The following is a 19,544-nucleotide window of genomic DNA, read 5'->3' as shown; positions in this document are numbered from 1 at the left end:
TTTAACTGTGCGCTTATGTTTTTTTCTTGGGCCTGAAATTTTGCTTGTTTTTATGTTGTCTTGAAATAAAATTGCAAAATAGGATAGATTAGTTTTAACAGATTTGCCTTTCTGAACATCTTACCAGTTTTTAGGTGAAAAGCCAAAAAGATAAGGGTCTACTATCTCCGTTTTCTATACTTTATTCTCTCATACAGCCACAAAACTTATGCCACCATAAATACCGACCAGCCAGGTGGTATTCATCATGTATCTTAATCATATTTAAACTCTGCACACCCTTACAAACTCTTATGACCTTCCTTTTTTTCCCATGTCGCTTACCGTAAACCAAAACCCAAAACCTTGTTTATGTTTTCTCCAGGCTCAGAGGCGCACATTTTCCTTTCATCTTGTTTCAGGTTCAAACTGGGAACCTGTTTTGTGGGTCTATTTGCATCTTTCATTTTAAATTGATTTACAAGTGAAAGTGGATGCAGAGGCACCATTTAAATAGAAATCTGTCTGTGAGAAACACAGACAGCAACAGGAGAGAAAGGCTGGGACCATTTAGATCAGAATTWAATTSACTCTGCTGAGATAAACGCATCTGAGTGGTTGTGATTTTGTAGGAATAAAGCCGGGTTTCTGTGCTAGGACAGAAAATGGTGGTCAGGATTTGATGTGAGCAAAGCTGTCTGTCCTTGAAGATGTCATTGCAGAAACAGCTCGAGAGTTAAATTAGATTGTGGCACTTTCTGCGATGAGATGAAGCCTCTGTGACACAATGCAGCACACACTGCAGGCTGCTTCTTTTATGCCACGTCGCTCCTTTCTGTTAGCTTCAGAGGACTGCAGGTATTAATCAGTAAACATGGTCGCAGCAGACTGCACACAGCCAGGCGGCGGTGCAGCCCAGAAACGTTCTGTGGGACGTTTCTCACTGTTTCACTCCCGGCGCTACGGACAACCGCTGCTTTCAGCTGCTGTAAAACGATGCCTTCGTGTCTGACGATATCCCGCACTTGGAAATAGTTTTTGTATCGATTATTTCATATTGATTTTTGGGCAAAATAAGATTTTATTTAGAAAATAGTTCTAATATTGTATTTGTTTAACTTCCACAATTGGAGAAATTGTGTTACAAAAACAAAGCAAAACAAAAACAAAAAAAAAATCAATAAAATAAGTTTATATTAGGAATAGGCAGAAGTTTTATCTATTTCGTCCATATGGAGGCAGTCTCTCCAAGGAAGTTTTCTTTTTACATGGTTTATTTAAAAAGAAATKAGAAARAAACACGATTTAGTTTTTCTATACTGGTAGAGCTGGCTTCTWGCTGCGTGGCAAAGTTGTAAAAAAGTTTTAAATAAATTCCTGTTTTCTTGTAGCATAATCTCGTAGTAGACATTTAAGATAAATTTAACAGAGGTCATCTGGTTAACYGCTTTTAACCAAAAGGATAGAACTTGCTCTTGTTTTATAACATTTCAGAAGTTCAGAGCACAAATAAAAAGGCAGCTTTGACCATCCCTCCTCAGAAATCTCTTTTGTGGTATCCAAGGTTTTTGCCACATAAGACTAAAAGTAACAGGTTGAATGTCACAAGAATCAGATTTGAGTAAACGTYGCTGAATGTCTGTGGTCCTATATGCTRTTAAATTAAAGCGAAAGCAAAAAAAGTGTGATAAATAAACTAAACATACTCTGTATTTAAAACTTTYCTTTTTGAGAATATTTAAATTTGTTGGCTGGAGGGCTCAATTGGTATAATTCKTCAACTGAGACAGGGGGCTGCGCAAAATTATTCCAAGGGTTGAACTTTGAATAACCTCGCTCCAGGCGATCAAGAGTCCCACATCCTCAGTTTTCTCTTCATTAATTTATACATAAAGAGTATGCAAATGTTCTGTTTTACTGTCTTGCTGATAGACTAAATGATTATCTATTTTCTGTTTAGCCGCAGAGCCCAGCAGATTATTTATGTAAAATCTGGCATTTTATATAGACGACATCCACTCTAACAAGGATCCCAAGGCTGTTTGGAAGAGAAACATGCAGCATCACAAGTCCTCCACTCTGCATAATGATGGGCATGAGTTGCTTTTTCACACATTCATCCTTTGTTTCACACCAGACCCACCTGGGGTGTTGCCTTAAAAGCCCAAACTTTGTCTCATCTGACCAAAAAAAAATCCAGTTTTAGGGAAAGTGCCACTTTTGCGGTGGCAGAAAATAAATGTTAAATTCCAGCGCGCCTCTCAAAGAACATAGATGGATATCATGGAGACTTGGTGATCGCTAGATGTCACTTTTTGTTGAGGTTCCTCAACTTTACACTGTAGAGACTTTCTTTATCTTCCATACATCCTCCTTACTGAGGGGACAAGATAAACTCAGGACCTTCTCCTGTCTTTACAAAGTATGTCTGGTTTCCTATGAAGCAAAAACACCATATTACATTATTTCCTCAAGATTTCTTTTCTACAAATGACTTTTATATTGTTTTGTAGGCAGCACTCATATTGACCTTTGCTTTATACCAAAAATCAGTTTTGGTTCAGAACTGTATGGGAGGAACGACACCAAGGCTGAACGATCCAGTGTTGTATCAAATCCCCAAACAAAACAAAACTAACCTGCATCTCCTGTTCGATGTGAAGCCTCTCTTGACTAAGCTCCTCCTGGTAAAACTGTCGAACAGAGAACAGATTACACTTCAACCCAAAACCTACACGTGTTTCTGCTGGTGAGACTTTTTTTTTTAAGGAAAAACTGAATTTACCTCAACATCCTTGTCCTTCTGCAGCAGAGATGAAGACAGCTCCTGAACTTGTTCCTCCAGCTCTCCAACCCTGTGTGTGAGCATCGTCTTCTCGCCGCACAGCTCCGTGATGAGAGCCTCCTTGGAGCGAAGTTCTTTAGTCAGTTCTTCTATAAACCTGAGCGTAGGCAGAGAGGAGTCATTAACGGTAAGGAGGGATTCATGTGAGTACTTCTCTCTTTGTCTTCTTTGGTGTTCTGTACCTGTCTTTGTTGGCGTTGGACGGGAACAGGATGTTTGGAGATCTCTCGTCCTCAGGGATGTCCTCCATGGTGGCGTCCAGGGAAACGAGGGAGGCGTGAGAGTGGGATCCAGCCAGCGAGGCCATTCTCTCGGCCTCACTACGCGCTAGCTGGGCCTCCTAAAAAACATACACACATCTTAAGATTCGTCAGGTTGAGGCTCATGCGTGAGATTTACAGGTCGGACGGAGCACACCAACCTCCTGCAGGAGCTGAATTTTCGTCTCAAGCACCTGCTGCATGTGGTCGATTTCCCGCTGTCTCTCTTGACACCGCCTCTGTAGCTCTGCCTCATTGTTGTTGGTCAAGCTCTCTGCTGTCGTGCTGCAAGAGTGAACAAAAAAAATTATAATTCCGCCATCAGAAGACAAAATAAAGAGGTCAATACACACAGGATTAATTTCTATTATCTTTTGTTTTCCAAAATGCTAATATTCTTCATTTAACTCATGAAACCTGTTCTGAGTTTCCCCTCATTCTCTAAGAAAATGATTATAAATGAAAATTGTTTGATAAAGCATCACATTTGATCCTTTTCAGTGTTGCCAAAATGGCTAAGTTATCCATTGAATAAAATCCTCAGCTAACTTTTAAACTTTTAAAAACATGGCGAGTAAAAAAGTCTTTCATTTAGTTTCTCTGCTCTCCATCCAGTATAGGTTCATACTCAGGAGGCTCAATCGCATCTCTTGGAGCTCATTTTTCCCACGGAGCTCTTTGTGCTAAGGACGCATGTTTACTTTTTGCTTCTGGAGTTTTCGTGCAGTAAATGGTGGTGTTCAGTTTCTCCCCCCTCAAGCCAAATGTAACCGAGACGTCTAAATGACACGTCCATTTGGTTGAAAAATAAAAGATGCCTCTATTGATGTCTCTGTTTACGTTACATTGTCTGAACAGAATCCAGTTTATGCTACATTTTACAGGCCTTAATAAGGTAAATAACAGACATCATTGAAATTCCCAGTATTAACGGGCGTCCAGCTTTTGGAAGACACTTAGCAAAACTCTATTTTTATGTAGTTTTCATGTTACGTGGAGTTTTACATTTCGAATCTTTAATGTAAAATATGTATAACCAGTTACTTTGCCTGCGAATGATGAAAGTATAAGGTCCCCACTGTTTAACGGTGCGCACAAATATCAGAAGGGTCAGTTTTAGGACATGATGGAGACATGATGGAGGGTCAAGTGAAGATATTAGTATGTCACCATGTTTCTGTCTGCTGGTGTATCCTTASAAATGGCCAATTATAGCAGAGATAAAGTGAGTGTCACGGCCATCATGAGGGCAGTTATTGCTATTCACGGTGATCGCATACTGGTGCAATCACTGTGAATAGCGGTGAATATTAAACACCTTCATTGTCATTCTGAAGGTATTGGGAAACGTGGGATTCACTTCAACTCAAAACCTTTTGTTACCATAATGAGCACACGCTGCGATACTGCATCTAATTGACTAAAACTTGACCTTTTAAAGCGGTGTAACATTTCTTGATAACATTACGTCACTCTTGGTGAGCGTCCCTCACTCCTCCAGTTGTCTGTCTGACTTAGTTAACAACTGCATCCCAGAATGGCCCGCGCCTCGCTGTCGCCACGAACCCTGCCCCAGACGCTCTCTACGAACATTTTTAACTCTGTCTGCCACACGCAGCGGCTTCGATAACTGGAATATTTTGAACCCGTGTTAGCAGTTTGAGTGTGTGTGTCTGACAGACGACTGCCCTTGTGTGAAGTGAAGCCTCAGGGATGCTGCTTAGGAATCCTGGCCTGCCAGTGTTTTGACGGCTATAAACGATGGTGTGGAGATAATTAGACCAAAAGTCTGGAAAGTGGCTGGATCATTTTAATCATGTAATATTTGTAATATTTATAATATGACATAATTATGGAGGAGCTTGTGCCTCTCTCCGGTGGTCAGTGGGCGAGAGGAGGTTTAATTTGATTAAGAAACCCTGTATACCAAGCAGTCCCATTTTAAGTCTTGGGTGTTACAACAGTCCGGACACAAATATGCTGCAAATCATAGACAATAGTAAGCAGATTCAGATTCCTGTAACATAATTACACACGAATCCTTAAGGGACCTCTTAGGATAAAGTCCATCTTAACCTCAGCAACTTCAGCTGAATTTAATGAATTAATTCTAAGGCTGTAGTTTCAGCCAGAACTAATATTAAGGGATATTTGCAAACTCACAGGGCGTTGTCCAGAAGTTCTTGTTTCTCCTGCAGCTCCTTCTTCAAGCTCTCTACTTCCACCTTCAGCTCGATGTTCTGCAACAGATGGGAAGCAAGAAGCAATGAAATAGACCTGACGATGTTTGTTCCAATGTCTGCAAATAAAGCTAAAAGCAGCCGTACAACATTAATGATGGCAATACAGTAAAAGTGATTCCGTTTACTTTCTTTATCCCTTTACGTATATCGCCTTTGTAGTTATTACAATTGCTTTTCAGACAGGCTTGGACTAAATGCTTTGGTTACGCTTCCACAACCCTCTCACAATAGTTTGCTGCAATTTTGACCCATTCCTTCTCACAGAACTGGTGTAACTGAGGCCAGTTTGTCAGAAAACACGTTTTCTATACAGTTTATTTAAGTATTTGCTTTCAGCTACTTCAAACTATTTCAGGCCATTTCACCACTGAAAATCAGTGGGGGTTTTTTAGCCAGTATAAAAGTTTATTCATTGAGACTAAAGTCAGGCTATGTTATCTTATAAACTTCAACAAATTTTCACCTGAATATAGACATGAACAGATGTATTTACCTTGATGCATTGTCACCTTTTACTTCCATCTAAATTTGATTATCTTTTCATCTTTTTTTGCCTATTTTGCAGAGAGTTGGCAAAAACCTGTGATGAATTACAATTGGTCAAAATATTGATAATATATGGGCCAAAACTCCTGTGGATAAAAATGTTTGATGCACAGTTATACAGAACAAAGATCTCAAAGGTTTATGCAGTGAGACTCCACACCTCATGCATTTACCCAATTTTGTCTAAAACACACATTTCATTGCTGAAACGTTTACTTGTGTAAATAAAAAAGCAGTTCTGTTTCCTCTGACTCTCCCAATACGCTGTGGCCTCTCTGCTGTGTAAATCAGCACCGATGGGTGTTATGTGTCATCGGTACAGCAGGACATCTGACTGTGCTGTCATGGCTTTTATATTTAGAGCTGGAGCATTCAGAGCAGCTCAGATATTCACTCACAGGGGCCAGAGGCTGAAGTCCGCAGTTTATTTACCTGCTTGAGCCCAGAGGGGGCATTTAGGGGGCAATTACTTTGCTTACATGGGGACGGGGTAGGAGGATTTAAAAAGGGTGAAACTCATTCTTTCCATTCTGTCCACTGACAGGCAGATGAGAACCATTTACCGGATCCTCTTTCTCCTGCATGTTATCATGGATTAAAGTCTTTTCTGGCTGTGATGTTTAGAAACAACAGCAAGATCTAAAAAAATCTGCAGCTCTTGCAGCCAAACTCTTAGAAAACCTTTACAGCTTCCCTCCATCCACAACCATGAATATTTATTCTGGAGCCATGCCCATTAACCAGTGTTGCTTAGAGGTGAGGATCAATGCAAAAGTTACATATCACTCATATTACAATCACTTTTTCGGACTAGAATCCCCACGCTTTGAACCATGCAGCTTATAGCCCGGTGTGGCTTTTCTGTGTATTTTTCTTCAACCACCAGGGGGCTCTGTAGCAGGAAGTGAATCATTGGAAGTCAAAATTGGAAATCAAAGAAGAAAGTGCTAATTTCTTCAAACTCACATGATGCAGCTTTTAAGTTGAAGGCTATCGATCTGGCTGTACAGGAGGGAAATGGAGCTGCTTCACGTAAACTCGGGGTGAACAAAACCATGGTTCGGCGTTGGAGACAGAGGGCTGCGTCCTAATAAATCCAGCAAATTTATTAGGAGGCAGCCCTCTGCTGCCCTCTGCTGGGTCGCTGCCGAGAGCAGCGAAGATACCAGCGGCTTATAGCCCAGTCTGGCTTTTTCAAAAACTTTGTAGCTGCGGCTTATAATATGGTGCGCTCTATAGTCCGGAAAATACGGTATACTGTTAATTCAATTTTACTCAGATTTTAAACAGCACTGTAGTAGTTTAGACATTTTTAGTGGAGAAGCACAGCCCACTTTTTGGTATGAAAGTTGTCAACAGTGGAAAAAGACAAAGGTTTTGCCATTTTCCGTTTAAGTAAGGTGATGAAGTCAGAAGAAGCACATATGACATTAAAAAGAAAGACATGCTTTCTTTATACAGAGGTGCTTCTGTTGCTACAATAAGGAGTTAGACGGCTATTTTGCACCTGTGATATTTCAGAGTTTTGCCATTTTCATAATTTTTCTACACAATTTATAGTGGTACAACAATGCAATTCAAGCCGGAAATTTAGATTCATGTTAGTTTTGTGGACATTTTGTCAAACTGACAAAGGAGCAAACTGATTTGTAGCTCACTGCGGCAGATACCTCTGAACATATTACAGCAAAGTTGCTCTGTTTTCTCCTTTTGAGCTCCCATCTGTCCCTGAATGTGCTGGATTTGGAAATATTGGCAGCTTTTCAGTGATTTAAGTCAGAAGTTTACATTCCTCTGGAAATAAACACAGCGACTCTTGCTAGCAATGCTAAACATGGTAAACATGGCAAGTACTCAATTTAAGATTTTAAATGTGATTTTAATCCCTGTTTTTATGGTGTGACATCATTTCTGGTCTTCTTGTGGATTAATGACCTCTGACAGCAGGAAGAATAACTTCTAACATTGTTAATTCTTAAATCAGTCAAAGCTTAACAGAAGAAACCTTAACAGAGAAAATTATAAAACTCTGGTGCATTTTAAGTTTTTATACAAGAAAGAAATTTATGAGTTTCAATCCAGAGTAAATTCTGCTCTTGTTTTATTCTGTCATATATATGTCATTGTAAGAGCTTTAGTAAATCTGTGAAAAATTGTTTATTATTGACATGGGGGAAATACCCTTCGTTCTCATCTAATTATAACAAGTCAAGGGCATGAGTTATTTTTTTTCTTCCCTGTCACTTGACAGGTTATGCAGATCAGCATACTAATTATTTAGGAAAATTGCCCTGTTTGAATTTGATTACATAAATCAGTTTTACAAAATTTTCACCATTAGCAATTCATCCATCCATCCATTTTCTTTATACCCTTGACCCTTAGTGGGGTCGGGAGGGTTGCTGGTGCCTATCTCCAGCTAATGTAACTGATGCAAAGCGATTCACTGGGGTTTCTAACTTTTGGTTAGAAACCCCAAAAGTTTATCAGAGAGTATTTACGTTTGGTACTTACAGGTACACGAATAGACAGTATAACACAGATGAGAGCCGACTCGGTGTCAATAACATAGTTTACCAGAAGACAGATATCTTCCGATCATGAAGACAGATCTAATTATAGATACTCATCACTGTGCACCTGCTATTTACACTCTTCCTGACCCGAAGACCCTCAGCAACAGCTCTGCTTTTAACTACGAGAGGGGAAAAAATGGCTGATTGCAGGGGTGCAATGAACACATAATGTGATGGAGATCATTTATTAATTAGGTGCTATCAAATAGTATGACAGAATCTGACTAAACTGTGTTGTGATGTCATAACATCTTATTTTACATGAAAACAGGACACAATAATTTGCAGATTTGTCTGTTGTTTTCACAGCAAAGTGAATTTCTGCTACATTTCACTCATATAATACTGGAAATGTTAAAGTACAATCTAATCTGTTTTTGAGTTTATGAGGTTCGGGCATTCTGCTTAAGCCACATGTTGACATTCAGAGGTGATAAAAGGCCTGATATGGTAAAGGGGGACGAGGGAGCTAATAGCACATTCGGCTCGTGGACATTCATCAGGATACATGTGATAAATAAATCAGCGCACTGAAGCCCGATCTATAAATAGAGATTCTGGAGTGTGATGTACCCAGGACTCACACACCTCGCATGCAGCGTGTTTCACTGCCAAGTTTCACAGATATGACCGACTCAGGTCGGGCAAAATCACAGCAAAAATAAGATTTAGCTTTCAATAAACTGAATTTTCTCATTGACCTTTCGCCACAGAGATTGAGAGATTGTAAAATCCCATATCGGCACAGCAGCAGTCACTTTACTCAGTCTCTACTGGTATGCTGTGACAGTGGAAGATAAGCAGCAGAAGGCTTAGGTCTTGTTTAGATGGATCTCGCAGACTCTAAGTTGCTCTTATTGAAGAGTTACAAGGAATCAGGAAGGATTTTCAATAAAGGAAATGAAAATATTTGAGATTTAAACGCTGGCTTGAACAGCAAAACAACAGCTGGACAGGGTCACCTTACTGTAAATGCACATTTTACACAACCAGACAAACACAAGGACCGAATGCATTTAGAAACACAGCAACACATTCCATAGATGGGCGTGTCTTAATTTCATTTCACTCCTGTTTGAGTCAGTAATTGTGTAATCTCAAAAATAACCATTCCAAATAACCATTTCAAAGGTCAAAGACTGGAAGCAGGAAATATTGAAATCCACCCAAAAGTTGCATGAAAACGACAGATTTAAAAACAAAGCAAGCGGATATAAAAGTGCAGGTGACTGGGATTTAAAAGTATAAATGAAGCCAAAGAGATTATTTTGTGCAATTCACGTAGTGCTGAGCAAAATTAGAAGGAAATAACTGATGATTCTTTTGATACGGCAATAAGAGGATATTATCTCATGAAGGATTAGAGATCAGCTTGCCTGCAGCATCAGTGCATAATGGTTCTTGCGTATTAAAAGTCATCTGTGCTTGAACAAAGTTGATAAAAGTTTACAAACTAATTAATCTATGTTTCAAAAATGTTGACAAAACTTTATGACATTATATTTTTTGCCATATCATAAATCATTTTAGACTTTACTTGTCACCTCTATTTAGTTCATCTGGTTCCTTTTTCATTGTCCACCTGTCTCGGGGTTTAAGGTCCTGATCTTTCATTATCTGCAAAGGTCTGTGATAGTTTTGAGTCTTAATTGTTTCACAGTTTCCCCACTTAGAATTGTAGCAATCAAAGAAAATAAATCATAGAGCACCACCAGGTACACCTCTCACAAACACACCCCGCTGTATGTCTGACATTAAATCAAATCAGTCAGGAATAAACTACAGCCTGCAGCCTGAACACATTATGCACCCAGTCAACAATCAACTGACTCAGATTTGTTTTTAATACACAGTCACTGGAGAGATATAAAGGTTTTAATTGTAATTCTAGTTTCAAATATTGCATACCAATGCTAATTTACTAAAAATGTCATAATAAAATCCAGTAACCATTACATCCTATATTCATATGACTTAAGTTGAAAAAAAAAAACAACAACAACAAAGAAAACAAGATTTATGCATCTGAATAAGTGAATACAACTGCAATGCCTAAAATTTTAATTAAAGATAGTCTCACAATCTGCTTTGGTAGCTCATCAACATTTCTCCATCTTTCACAGTTGAAGATCATCACATTGCCCTTCCTGTTGGCCCCTGACTCGTTACTAGCTTCAATCTCTTGGACAAAGCAATCTGGATTTATACTGAATGAAGACACCAAATGCAGGTACAACCATTTATTGTTTTTAATTCTATAACTCAATCTCCCTGAACCATTCCTTTAATATTGCCTTAATATTGCATAAAATGCAATGACAATTTAGGACATGCAGCAAATGTATAAATCATAGCACATTTTATTTGCTCGCATCATGATCCAACACCCAGACGTGTCTTTCAGTTTCAGTGTTAACCCAGAAACTAAAGAACAAAACAAACAAATTGATTAATATGTAATTTGAAGCTTACCTAAGGCAGTTTTAAAAACAGTGGTAGCTAAACATCAGTAATGGATTACACTCCTTTAGTTTCCACTTCTTTACTGTTCATGTTTTCCAAATTAACACCAAACAGCTGAATTTGAAATTTAGTATGTATCCGAAAAGTTTAAGAGCTTTTATTCAACCAGCTGGCTGGAGGTGTTCAGCAGCAAGTGGAGGAGGGGCAGCACTGTGTTATTCCACACTTCACACGGTCTGAGAAAACAACAGGTGGATAGCAACTAATACATTGGTATCCACCTGTTGGATACCAATGTATCCACCATTTCTACTACGAGAAATKAATGCAGTTTGACAAACCACATATTTGCAAATCCTTCTGGGTACCACAATGAAAAGCAAAACTACGTTAAATATATTAAGAAAATGTGTGTGAGAATTTACCGCTTGGAAGTAAGTTAGTAAGTATTTCTGAGAAATTAGCCCCAGTTAAGCTGAACTGGAATAACTGGTCAATCGTGGTAATTACAGAACTCAGAAAACTGAAGYAGGACAAATATTAAGTTTTCCACAGAGCAGCTTCATCTCTCAACAACAAACACATTGCAGTTCACCACACCTACATCAGCRTCACAGCTGTGCAATCAGGCAGAGGCAATAAATCAACATCTGATCAGAATCACTAACTATGATTAATGTGCAACTGCTCGATGCTAAATTCCTCCATAAAGCAAAAAAAAATGCCCTGGCAGCAGCCGTCCTACTCACCGTACGGTAGACATCCTCACTGCTCTCCTCGTACTTCTGCTGAATCCTCTCCTCCAGGAAGTAGATGCGGAGCTTGAGGCTGAAGTTCTCCTTCTTCAGGTCATTCAGGTGCTGCGATAAAGTACGGTAACCGTTAGACATGACCGTCAAAGCGCACCGACACTGTTCAGCATGTCCGTTATAGATCAGAAACAAATGGACGTCTCTGCATCACGGCAGAACGACGAGTCCACGTTAAAGGACGGYAACGGTCCCGGCCTGTCCGTCTGTTAGAGTCCCGCCGCAGGCAGACATGCTACCTCTGTTTCCATGAGGGCATTCTCTCAAAAAGAGAAGTACTAACAAAGTGACGCCTTGGCTTCTCTGACAGACCGTGAGGCCTGGCTGCTGTCTCCAGACCAGGCGCTCACTGAAACTAAAACACAAGCACACAAACACTCAAACTCTTGACACTCGCCGGACGTTTTCAGGGCAGAGAGCCACTCTGCAGCACAGCCGTCAGAGATGCAGCCGCAGTGGCTCCATGGTGGGCTGTGGACTGCCTGGGGATGGGACAGGAGCTTATTTTACAGGAGGAGACATCCCAGGAATCCCASACCGCCAGGGGAGACGAGTGGAAGAGGAGGAGAGGAGAGGGAAGGAGGGAGGAGGAAGGAGGAAGCAGAGGGCTTACAGGGAGTTGTGACACAGTGAGAAATCTCATCCCTCTGCTAAAAAGGCGAGGTGAAAGGACAAACAGGGGCTGGATGAAGAAGAGGCTCACTGTTGAGCTTACAGTCTGGTTAATCACAGCTAAATGAATCAGAGGAAAATCTCACTGAAGTCATCAGTTCAGTGACACTTTAACAGGTTTATCTATTGTATCAGAACCAATGTAAATGCAACAACGACGTGGGTGATTGGCTTTAGGTTTCAGTTCTGCTTTCCAGAGAGAACATCCCACTTTGAGCTGAGAGTCATCACTTATTCTTATATCGCTAAATATAATGCTCCAAGCCCTTCATGTCACATGGTAGCTTTGGGCCAAATTGCATAACTTATCTTGCTGCAATAAAAAGACCTTAAAAGAGAGGATTTCATCCACAGCTCTATTTTTTTTAATTCCTCCATTCATAAACACACGTAAACACAGCTAGAAAAGGCTGATATCCCTCTCCTTGGCTCATTCTGGGGGACTCTGGGTCGTTTCCAGACCAGCAGGAAAATAAAATCCCTCCAGTAGGTTCTGGGTCTGTCCCAGGATCCCCTTCCAGTGGGAGATGCTCCAAAAGCAGATTTCAGTCTGACTATATGTAGTTGATATCAYTCAACCTCACTCACTAACTTCGGTTTCTTTYCCGGCCAGCAAGGGGACATTTAATATCTCCAAAATCCAGATGATCCTGYGGAAAGTTAGCATGCTAGCAGCTTGGCTAACATCTTACCCACCCCAGATGTTCTGCCTCTCTGCGTGAGCCCACATAATACTAASAATAAAAAAGGGAAACAACATAGAAAGGTGCCATCCTAGTCAGGAATTAAGGATGTTCTTGCAGGGAGAAACTACCATTAAATCGTTTCCCACCATTTCCTCTACAGCTGATCTAAAACAACAACAACAAATAAACCCAGCTCTGACAAAGACGAAGCAGCTAAGAGTTAAAGTTGGAGAAGCTGCTGGGACAGGGATAAACAGGTGAGTAAAAAGAAGCTGGAGAAGAAACAGGAGAACTGGGATCTCTGAGCCAGGAGGCTATAAATAGGGAGGTGTCCTGAATCTCACAGAGCAGAGAATCCCGAACCGTCCCACAGAGAGATCAGTAACCAGAAGAGAGTAAAGAGCAAAAACAGAGCATGGATCTTCATGAAATGTGTCTCTTTTTATTTTGTCTTTTACCAAGCGGCAGATCTCTAGAACCAAATAAAAGGGTCTGATGAGGTTGTGATGAAAACAGATTAATTACCTCATTTCTAGTTCTGGCCATTAAAGAGTCGCATTTCGTCCTTTTGCTAAATAATTCAGAACAGGCATAGGCAAGGCGCCAAGATAAGTCCCCCACATGACTTTAGTGATGACATCATGTGTGTCAGTTTAACTATTCACACATGATGACATTATCTTATCTTCAACAACACACACACACACATGCTTCAGCTCTGGATCAGTAGTGGACAGCCCAAGTTTGARTGTGTGTGCTCAGAAACTTTAAAGTGTGTGTGTGTCAGGAGGAAGAGCGACACATCCGTGGACTTCCACCATGAAGAGACTCTTCTTTTCTTACACGGCTCAGCAGCTCCGCCTGCAATATTTKTTTTGTTTTGTTTTGATGTTCAATGTGTCTGGATTTAAAAAAAACTTTTTGAAATGAACACTAAAGCGCGTGTTTTAAGGAAAGGTGTGAGAATGAAATCAAAACCTTTCTGAGCTTTGAGAATTACAGAGCTCAGAAAGATTACAACACATCAGTGATCAAACATGCCTGTGACGGTCTGGGGCGTAATTGAAGAGCATAAGATGAACTTTTGGGAGTGGCCTAATCAAAGTTTGGACCTAAATCTGATTGCATTGCTTTAAACATACCATAAATGCTTGGAACGTCTCCAGCAAAGAAGAGTGGGCCAAAATACCTTAACAACACTCGCTGGCAGTCGCTGCAAATGCTTGATGACAGTTGTGGCTCTCCAGGGTAGAACAAGCAGTTGTTAGCTTTTCACACAGAACAGGGGTAGTTCGGAATGCGTTTATTTTCATCAAATACAATTGTCATTTAAAAACCTCTGTGTTAGCAAAAATTGTTGTATGTTGTAAAACTGTATCCTTTAAGCAATAAACTGTTTAAAGAAGAGCCTTTGTGACAAACATTTAGCAAACTTTTCAAAAGCCACATATTTTCTAGTGTTTAAAATGTAATATGCTAGCCGGTCTAGTGTGCTAATCAAGGCCTTTTGCAGTCCTATTTGTATGTTTTTATTCACTTTAATAGTATGAATGTACTGCAACAATTAGCCTACACCAGTAAAATAAAACATTTTCTTTCTCTGTTTTTGAATGTGCATTATGCAAATTCCTCAAACTTTGCTTTTTTGTAAGAGTTCACACTTCCTGATGATCAGCTTAAGTGTATTTAATTGGCCCCACATGTTTGCAAAGGGACGTTTTAATTATTTTACAAGCAACAAGAGCAAAATTTTCACTTTCTGCAGTTTATGGGAGGTTTTGTGAAACAGTGACGACACAATGTCATTTGTTATTCATCTAGCATTGTATTTATTACACTTTAGAATATTATAGGGACATCATTTTTATTTTATTGTATTTTGTACCTGAAATTAATGAATTTATCAAATATGACAAAACTAGAAAATCTTTGTCCGAAAGCACCACATCTAAAGGTTAATATTGCTTTAAATTGCCACATAAAATATGATTTATCTTTGTTTCTACTTCATCTTCAGAACTCAACCTAAACAGCAAAACATGCAAAAATATAAAGTGAATTATTATTGTCAAAATTTAACCAGTAAATAAATAAATAAACAAATAAAGAAACTTACATTTCTATTTTTAGAATTTCAGTTAAATTGTTGACTGAGTAAAGTCTATTATTCCATGTAGTCACTATTACACTATTTTATCTGCAAATTCCCAAAATGCTATTATCTTCAAAAACAAAGATTCATAATGTAATGCTTTTAAAGCAAGAGGTTTGAAAGACGAGTTACAAACGTTAATGTCTACAAAACTTGCAATACTTCATGAGTATCTTGGTACTTTTTGGACTTACTGTAAAGTCCAACTCCAGAAAACGACTGAATAAGATCACAAGCTTAATACAGTTTGGTAAGTGTGTGAGTATTTATGAATCAAATGTGGCAGCTCGCTTCTTACTCATAATAACATGATAGTTACACTTACTAAATACGATGTCCTTCTGAAAATATATTAAAATGTAGTTGGGCATCAACAGGGGTGTTGCAGACGACATCGAATTCTTAATTGAGTCCCCAAAGGAAGATTAAAATAGAGTTCTGGGTGTTTTTCATCTGTTCTCCACTTGAATTTTTAATTKTAATTTTTTTTACTGTAATAATTTCTGGCTAAATTAGGCCTAACTACACATTGCCTCCTTTTAGTAGCAAAGATGCCATTCATCATGCTGGTGCAGCAGAGCACACTTACGGTTTGCAGAGCATTTAAGCACAGTGRCGCGTATCAGAGGGAAGGCAAAGAGTCTCACCTGCTCAAACTGCTTGAGTGTGTGAGGCTGAAGAGGAGGAGAGTTGTCTGCTTCATCACTACACAAATCTAAACAAGAGAAAGCAGTCAAATTAGAGAAATCACAGAAAAACAACAAAAAAATAAAGTTATATCTAGAAAGTTGATCTTTTTTTTTTTTTTTTTACATATGGTTGATTAAATAAAAGCTTACCTGTCATGTGACCTGTGGTCTTAGATGATGAATTCCCCCCCACAGCGCTGTTAGAGGAAGAATGAATACATAAGTAGGGAGCGCACTGAAAAGTCACACCTAAAAAGTATCTGTTACTCCACACTACTTTCTAAATTAAGCAAATGACACAGAATAATTAACAGCTGACCATTCCGTATCCAGGAAGAATGAATTTTGAATTAAAATGCAACAATCACTTTTCACTAAAACAGCAGGATGTCATTTATAAACCCAGGGTTGTAAAGCTCATTGGGGAGTCTCAGCAGGGGAGATATGTGGTGTTTGGGGAGGTTACTCTTGGGGTCAGAGTTCAAATAGTCCTAAATACCAACTGCTAAGCAACCAGAAGGCTACGTTCTGATCATAACCACAGTTAATAGGAGAAGCAGTGAGCGACAAACACACAGAGATAAGCACATAGTGCCTTGCAAAAGTCTTATAATATTATAAATTGTATTATTTCATATAATAATACTGTGAAGCAGAGAAAGCGGTGTTTAAAATACCTTAAAGCAAAAAAATCTGAGAAGTGTGGTAAATATTTGCATAAAAATATTAACCCGAGTTAATACTTTTAGAAACATATTTTGATGCAGTTACCCCCCCGGCAGTCTTTTGATGTTGGTTTTTCTAAAAGCCTTTATATGTCTAGAGATTTATATTTCTTTAGCCACATAAGATGGAGGATGCCTGTAAATATTGATTTTCAATCCTTCCAACAGATTCTCGTATGGATTTAAGTCTGAACTTTGACCTGGTGAACCCCCCCTGCCTCAAATGTTTTGAAGCTTTTTTTTTTTTTTTTTTTTTTTTTAACAATTGCTCCTTCCTAGATGGCTCTGTAATTACCTGCATCCATCCAAGTTTTTGCTTAGTTTTTCCTTCTTTAACAAAAATGTGCATCCATTGTGTTGGTTTATTTTTAAAATCTCAATAAAACTCATTTGTGTTTTTCACTATGATGTGGTAAAAGTTCAATGGCTATTAAAACTTTTGCAAGGCAGTCGATGTACAGTCAGAACTACTAACCAGACAGACACACCCCAACATGCAGCAGCAGAGGCACTTKTGCACACTCATTTGCGAAGACTTTGCTAAGGACAGTGCTCCACACTGAGTCAATGCATGGTAAATTCTCCTGGCAGCTGCTGGACCATAAAACGTAAAGACAGCTGGTGCGTGCCAAAGATTTAAAACTTCACCAAGAAGGAATAGAAGGGGTCTAAATGTAGCATAAGTGTTGTGGGCTGGCCACTGCACAACTGTTTTCTAAATGAAAATATCTGCGGGAAAGCCCAGTAGTTAGTGTTTCATGTGGGAGGATTCTATAATGCAGCACAAAATATCATAATATGAGCCAGCTCCTTATTTCAGCATGCTTACCGACTCATTTGATCCCTATAATTTGTTCTGCTTCATCATTACCTGAAGAAATGTGATCTAATCAGCTGTGTTGAGTGGTTCCCAGGCCAAAAGGAGAATTGGCCTACTTTCCCTTTTACATCCTAATTTATGCCCAGTATTGCAAACTAGGTCAAATTCTGCTACATAACATTCAAATGTAGTCCCTGTTAACTTATTGGTTTTATTACATCRACTAATTGAGAAACACTCAAGACAATACCGCTGTGAATGTAAAAAGCGGCATCGTCAACTGCATCTGATTTATAGAGCATGCAGTGATAGAGACAGCCACACACTGTCAGCAGAAAATGGCCTGCTGTGTGATGGGCTGAGACAAACATGGCTGATAATGAATAAATAAGCTCTATTCTTGTTACAAAGAGGCGCTCATATTAGCCTAATCCGCAGTTTGTCAGTCGTGTTTTGTCTAAAAGGTGAAATAGAATAAATTGCCCAATGAGAGCGCCTCCTACATGTCTCCCCCTCTCTCTCTCTCTCTCTCTCTCTCTCTCTCTCTCTCTCTCTCTCTCCTCACACATTCCACCTCACCTCTCTGAATTTCTCCAGATTTGCTCCGGCGACGTTGAGCTCCAATCCATAAAGGCTGCTCCTTCAGTCAGCGGACATCCATGCCGCAGAGCCGCTACCTTCAAACCGAGTCGTTCATTGCTGCCGGTGGTCACAGAGGGGCATGTTATCTGCAGCAGCGCCGCACAGCACAGCAATCAGGATGGGAGGGGGCGTGAGCGCGCGCGTGTGTGGGTGGGTGCGCGCGCGCGCGCGCGCGTGTGTGTGTGTGTGTGTGTGTGTGTGTGTGTGTGTGTGTGTGTGTGTGTGTGTGTGTGTGTGTGTGTGTGTGTGTGTGTGTGTGTGTGTGTGTGTGTGTGTGTGAGGATGCGCGTCCCCGAATATGTGTGGAAAAGGAGGTTAGAGAACCCCCTCAAAGAAACACGGCACACGGACCCCCTGCTGTTCATCCAGCCAGGAAAATATACTTCCACAAGATGATCCTAAGAAATGACGATGTGTTCAAGAGTATCAGCTATTTTATTTGATATAACAAGAAGTAGTGGATCTACTCTACATCTTACAGATACTTTTTTTTAAACTTCTTTGATTGTAAAATGTTCTCTAAATCGTGTCTAAGTCATATTGCAGTGTGTTGTTCACATTACATGCTGTAATATGCCTGAATAGAGAAAATGTTTCTAGAGTTTTATTAAGATGGCATCATGAGTTTTCAAACATTTTCTAGATAACAGAGAAGTGATTACGTAGTTAGAGTTAATGAGATTATGTCAACATCTCCATATTCTAAACCAATTGTTTTTTGTATTTCTAAAAAAATATAACATTATTTGAACTTGTTATTCACAGAGCTGAAACTACAATCAGCTTTACGTTTTAGGCAGYACCACCCAAAAAACAACAACAACAAAACAAAACCCTAATCTTTGAGAGCTCGTTTTCTTTTTGTTAAATCTTCCGTACCACAGCGCCCTCTCTTGGACAGTTTCTGGCCAATAATTATCTGTGTTGATGCAGTACTTACAAGAGCATGAGACATTACACTTCTCAAAAGCTTACAATTTTATTTAGAGGTCAAATAATATGTTGCCTTCTTCAAACTTACAAAAATACAGGCTTTATCGCTTTAAAAATGTAACTAATACATTTTTATCTGCAGCAGSATTCATTGCTGCAGAAGTGCTTTTAATCACAATATTGTCCCATTTCATTAAATACGTCAGTTAAATGAAACAATAAAGCATGATATCCACCCGAATTKATCATTTCAATTTTCTACCAACATAAARCAGTAACATTAAAGATTTAAAAGTTATTTTAATTCTTGGTTGTTAACTGATAGTATCAATGTTTACGTGTTTTTTGTCCTTGTGAGAGTCTGATACTAGAAGTACTAACGAGATAATTTTAGTTTTCTAGAATTTTTTGCACTTATACAGATATCAACCAGTAGATGGCAGTGCTGCACTGAAGAACAAAACTTTCCAATAAGCCCGTTGATTGTTTGATCAATATTATCAT

At 39.3% G+C, this 19,544-nt stretch overlaps 1 protein-coding gene across 1 annotated transcript in view; it reads right to left on the bottom strand.

Moving 5' to 3' along the window:
- Window positions 1-18,227, bottom strand: part of LOC103479415 (myomegalin-like) — a 36,477-nt gene extending 18,250 nt beyond the window's left edge. The window contains exons 1-9 of the mRNA XM_017309872.1: window positions 18,045-18,227; window positions 16,071-16,117; window positions 15,879-15,946; window positions 11,662-11,772; window positions 5,248-5,324; window positions 3,246-3,369; window positions 3,007-3,164; window positions 2,765-2,921; window positions 2,619-2,672 (exon numbers count right to left, since the gene is read on the bottom strand). Of these exons, the coding sequence (XP_017165361.1) occupies window positions 2,619-2,672; window positions 2,765-2,921; window positions 3,007-3,164; window positions 3,246-3,369; window positions 5,248-5,324; window positions 11,662-11,772; window positions 15,879-15,946; window positions 16,071-16,117; window positions 18,045-18,094 (846 nt within the window). The 5' untranslated portion in view covers window positions 18,095-18,227. The remainder of the gene's footprint in view (window positions 1-2,618; window positions 2,673-2,764; window positions 2,922-3,006; window positions 3,165-3,245; window positions 3,370-5,247; window positions 5,325-11,661; window positions 11,773-15,878; window positions 15,947-16,070; window positions 16,118-18,044) is intronic.
- Window positions 18,228-19,544: the final 1,317 nt, after the last annotated feature.

Source organism: Poecilia reticulata, linkage group LG17, assembly GCF_000633615.1.
Source record: "Poecilia reticulata strain Guanapo linkage group LG17, Guppy_female_1.0+MT, whole genome shotgun sequence".
NCBI classification, from domain to species: Eukaryota; Metazoa; Chordata; class Actinopteri; order Cyprinodontiformes; family Poeciliidae; genus Poecilia; species Poecilia reticulata.
Note: the sequence above shows the minus strand (reverse complement) of the source record. Positions and strands in the feature narration are given on the sequence as shown.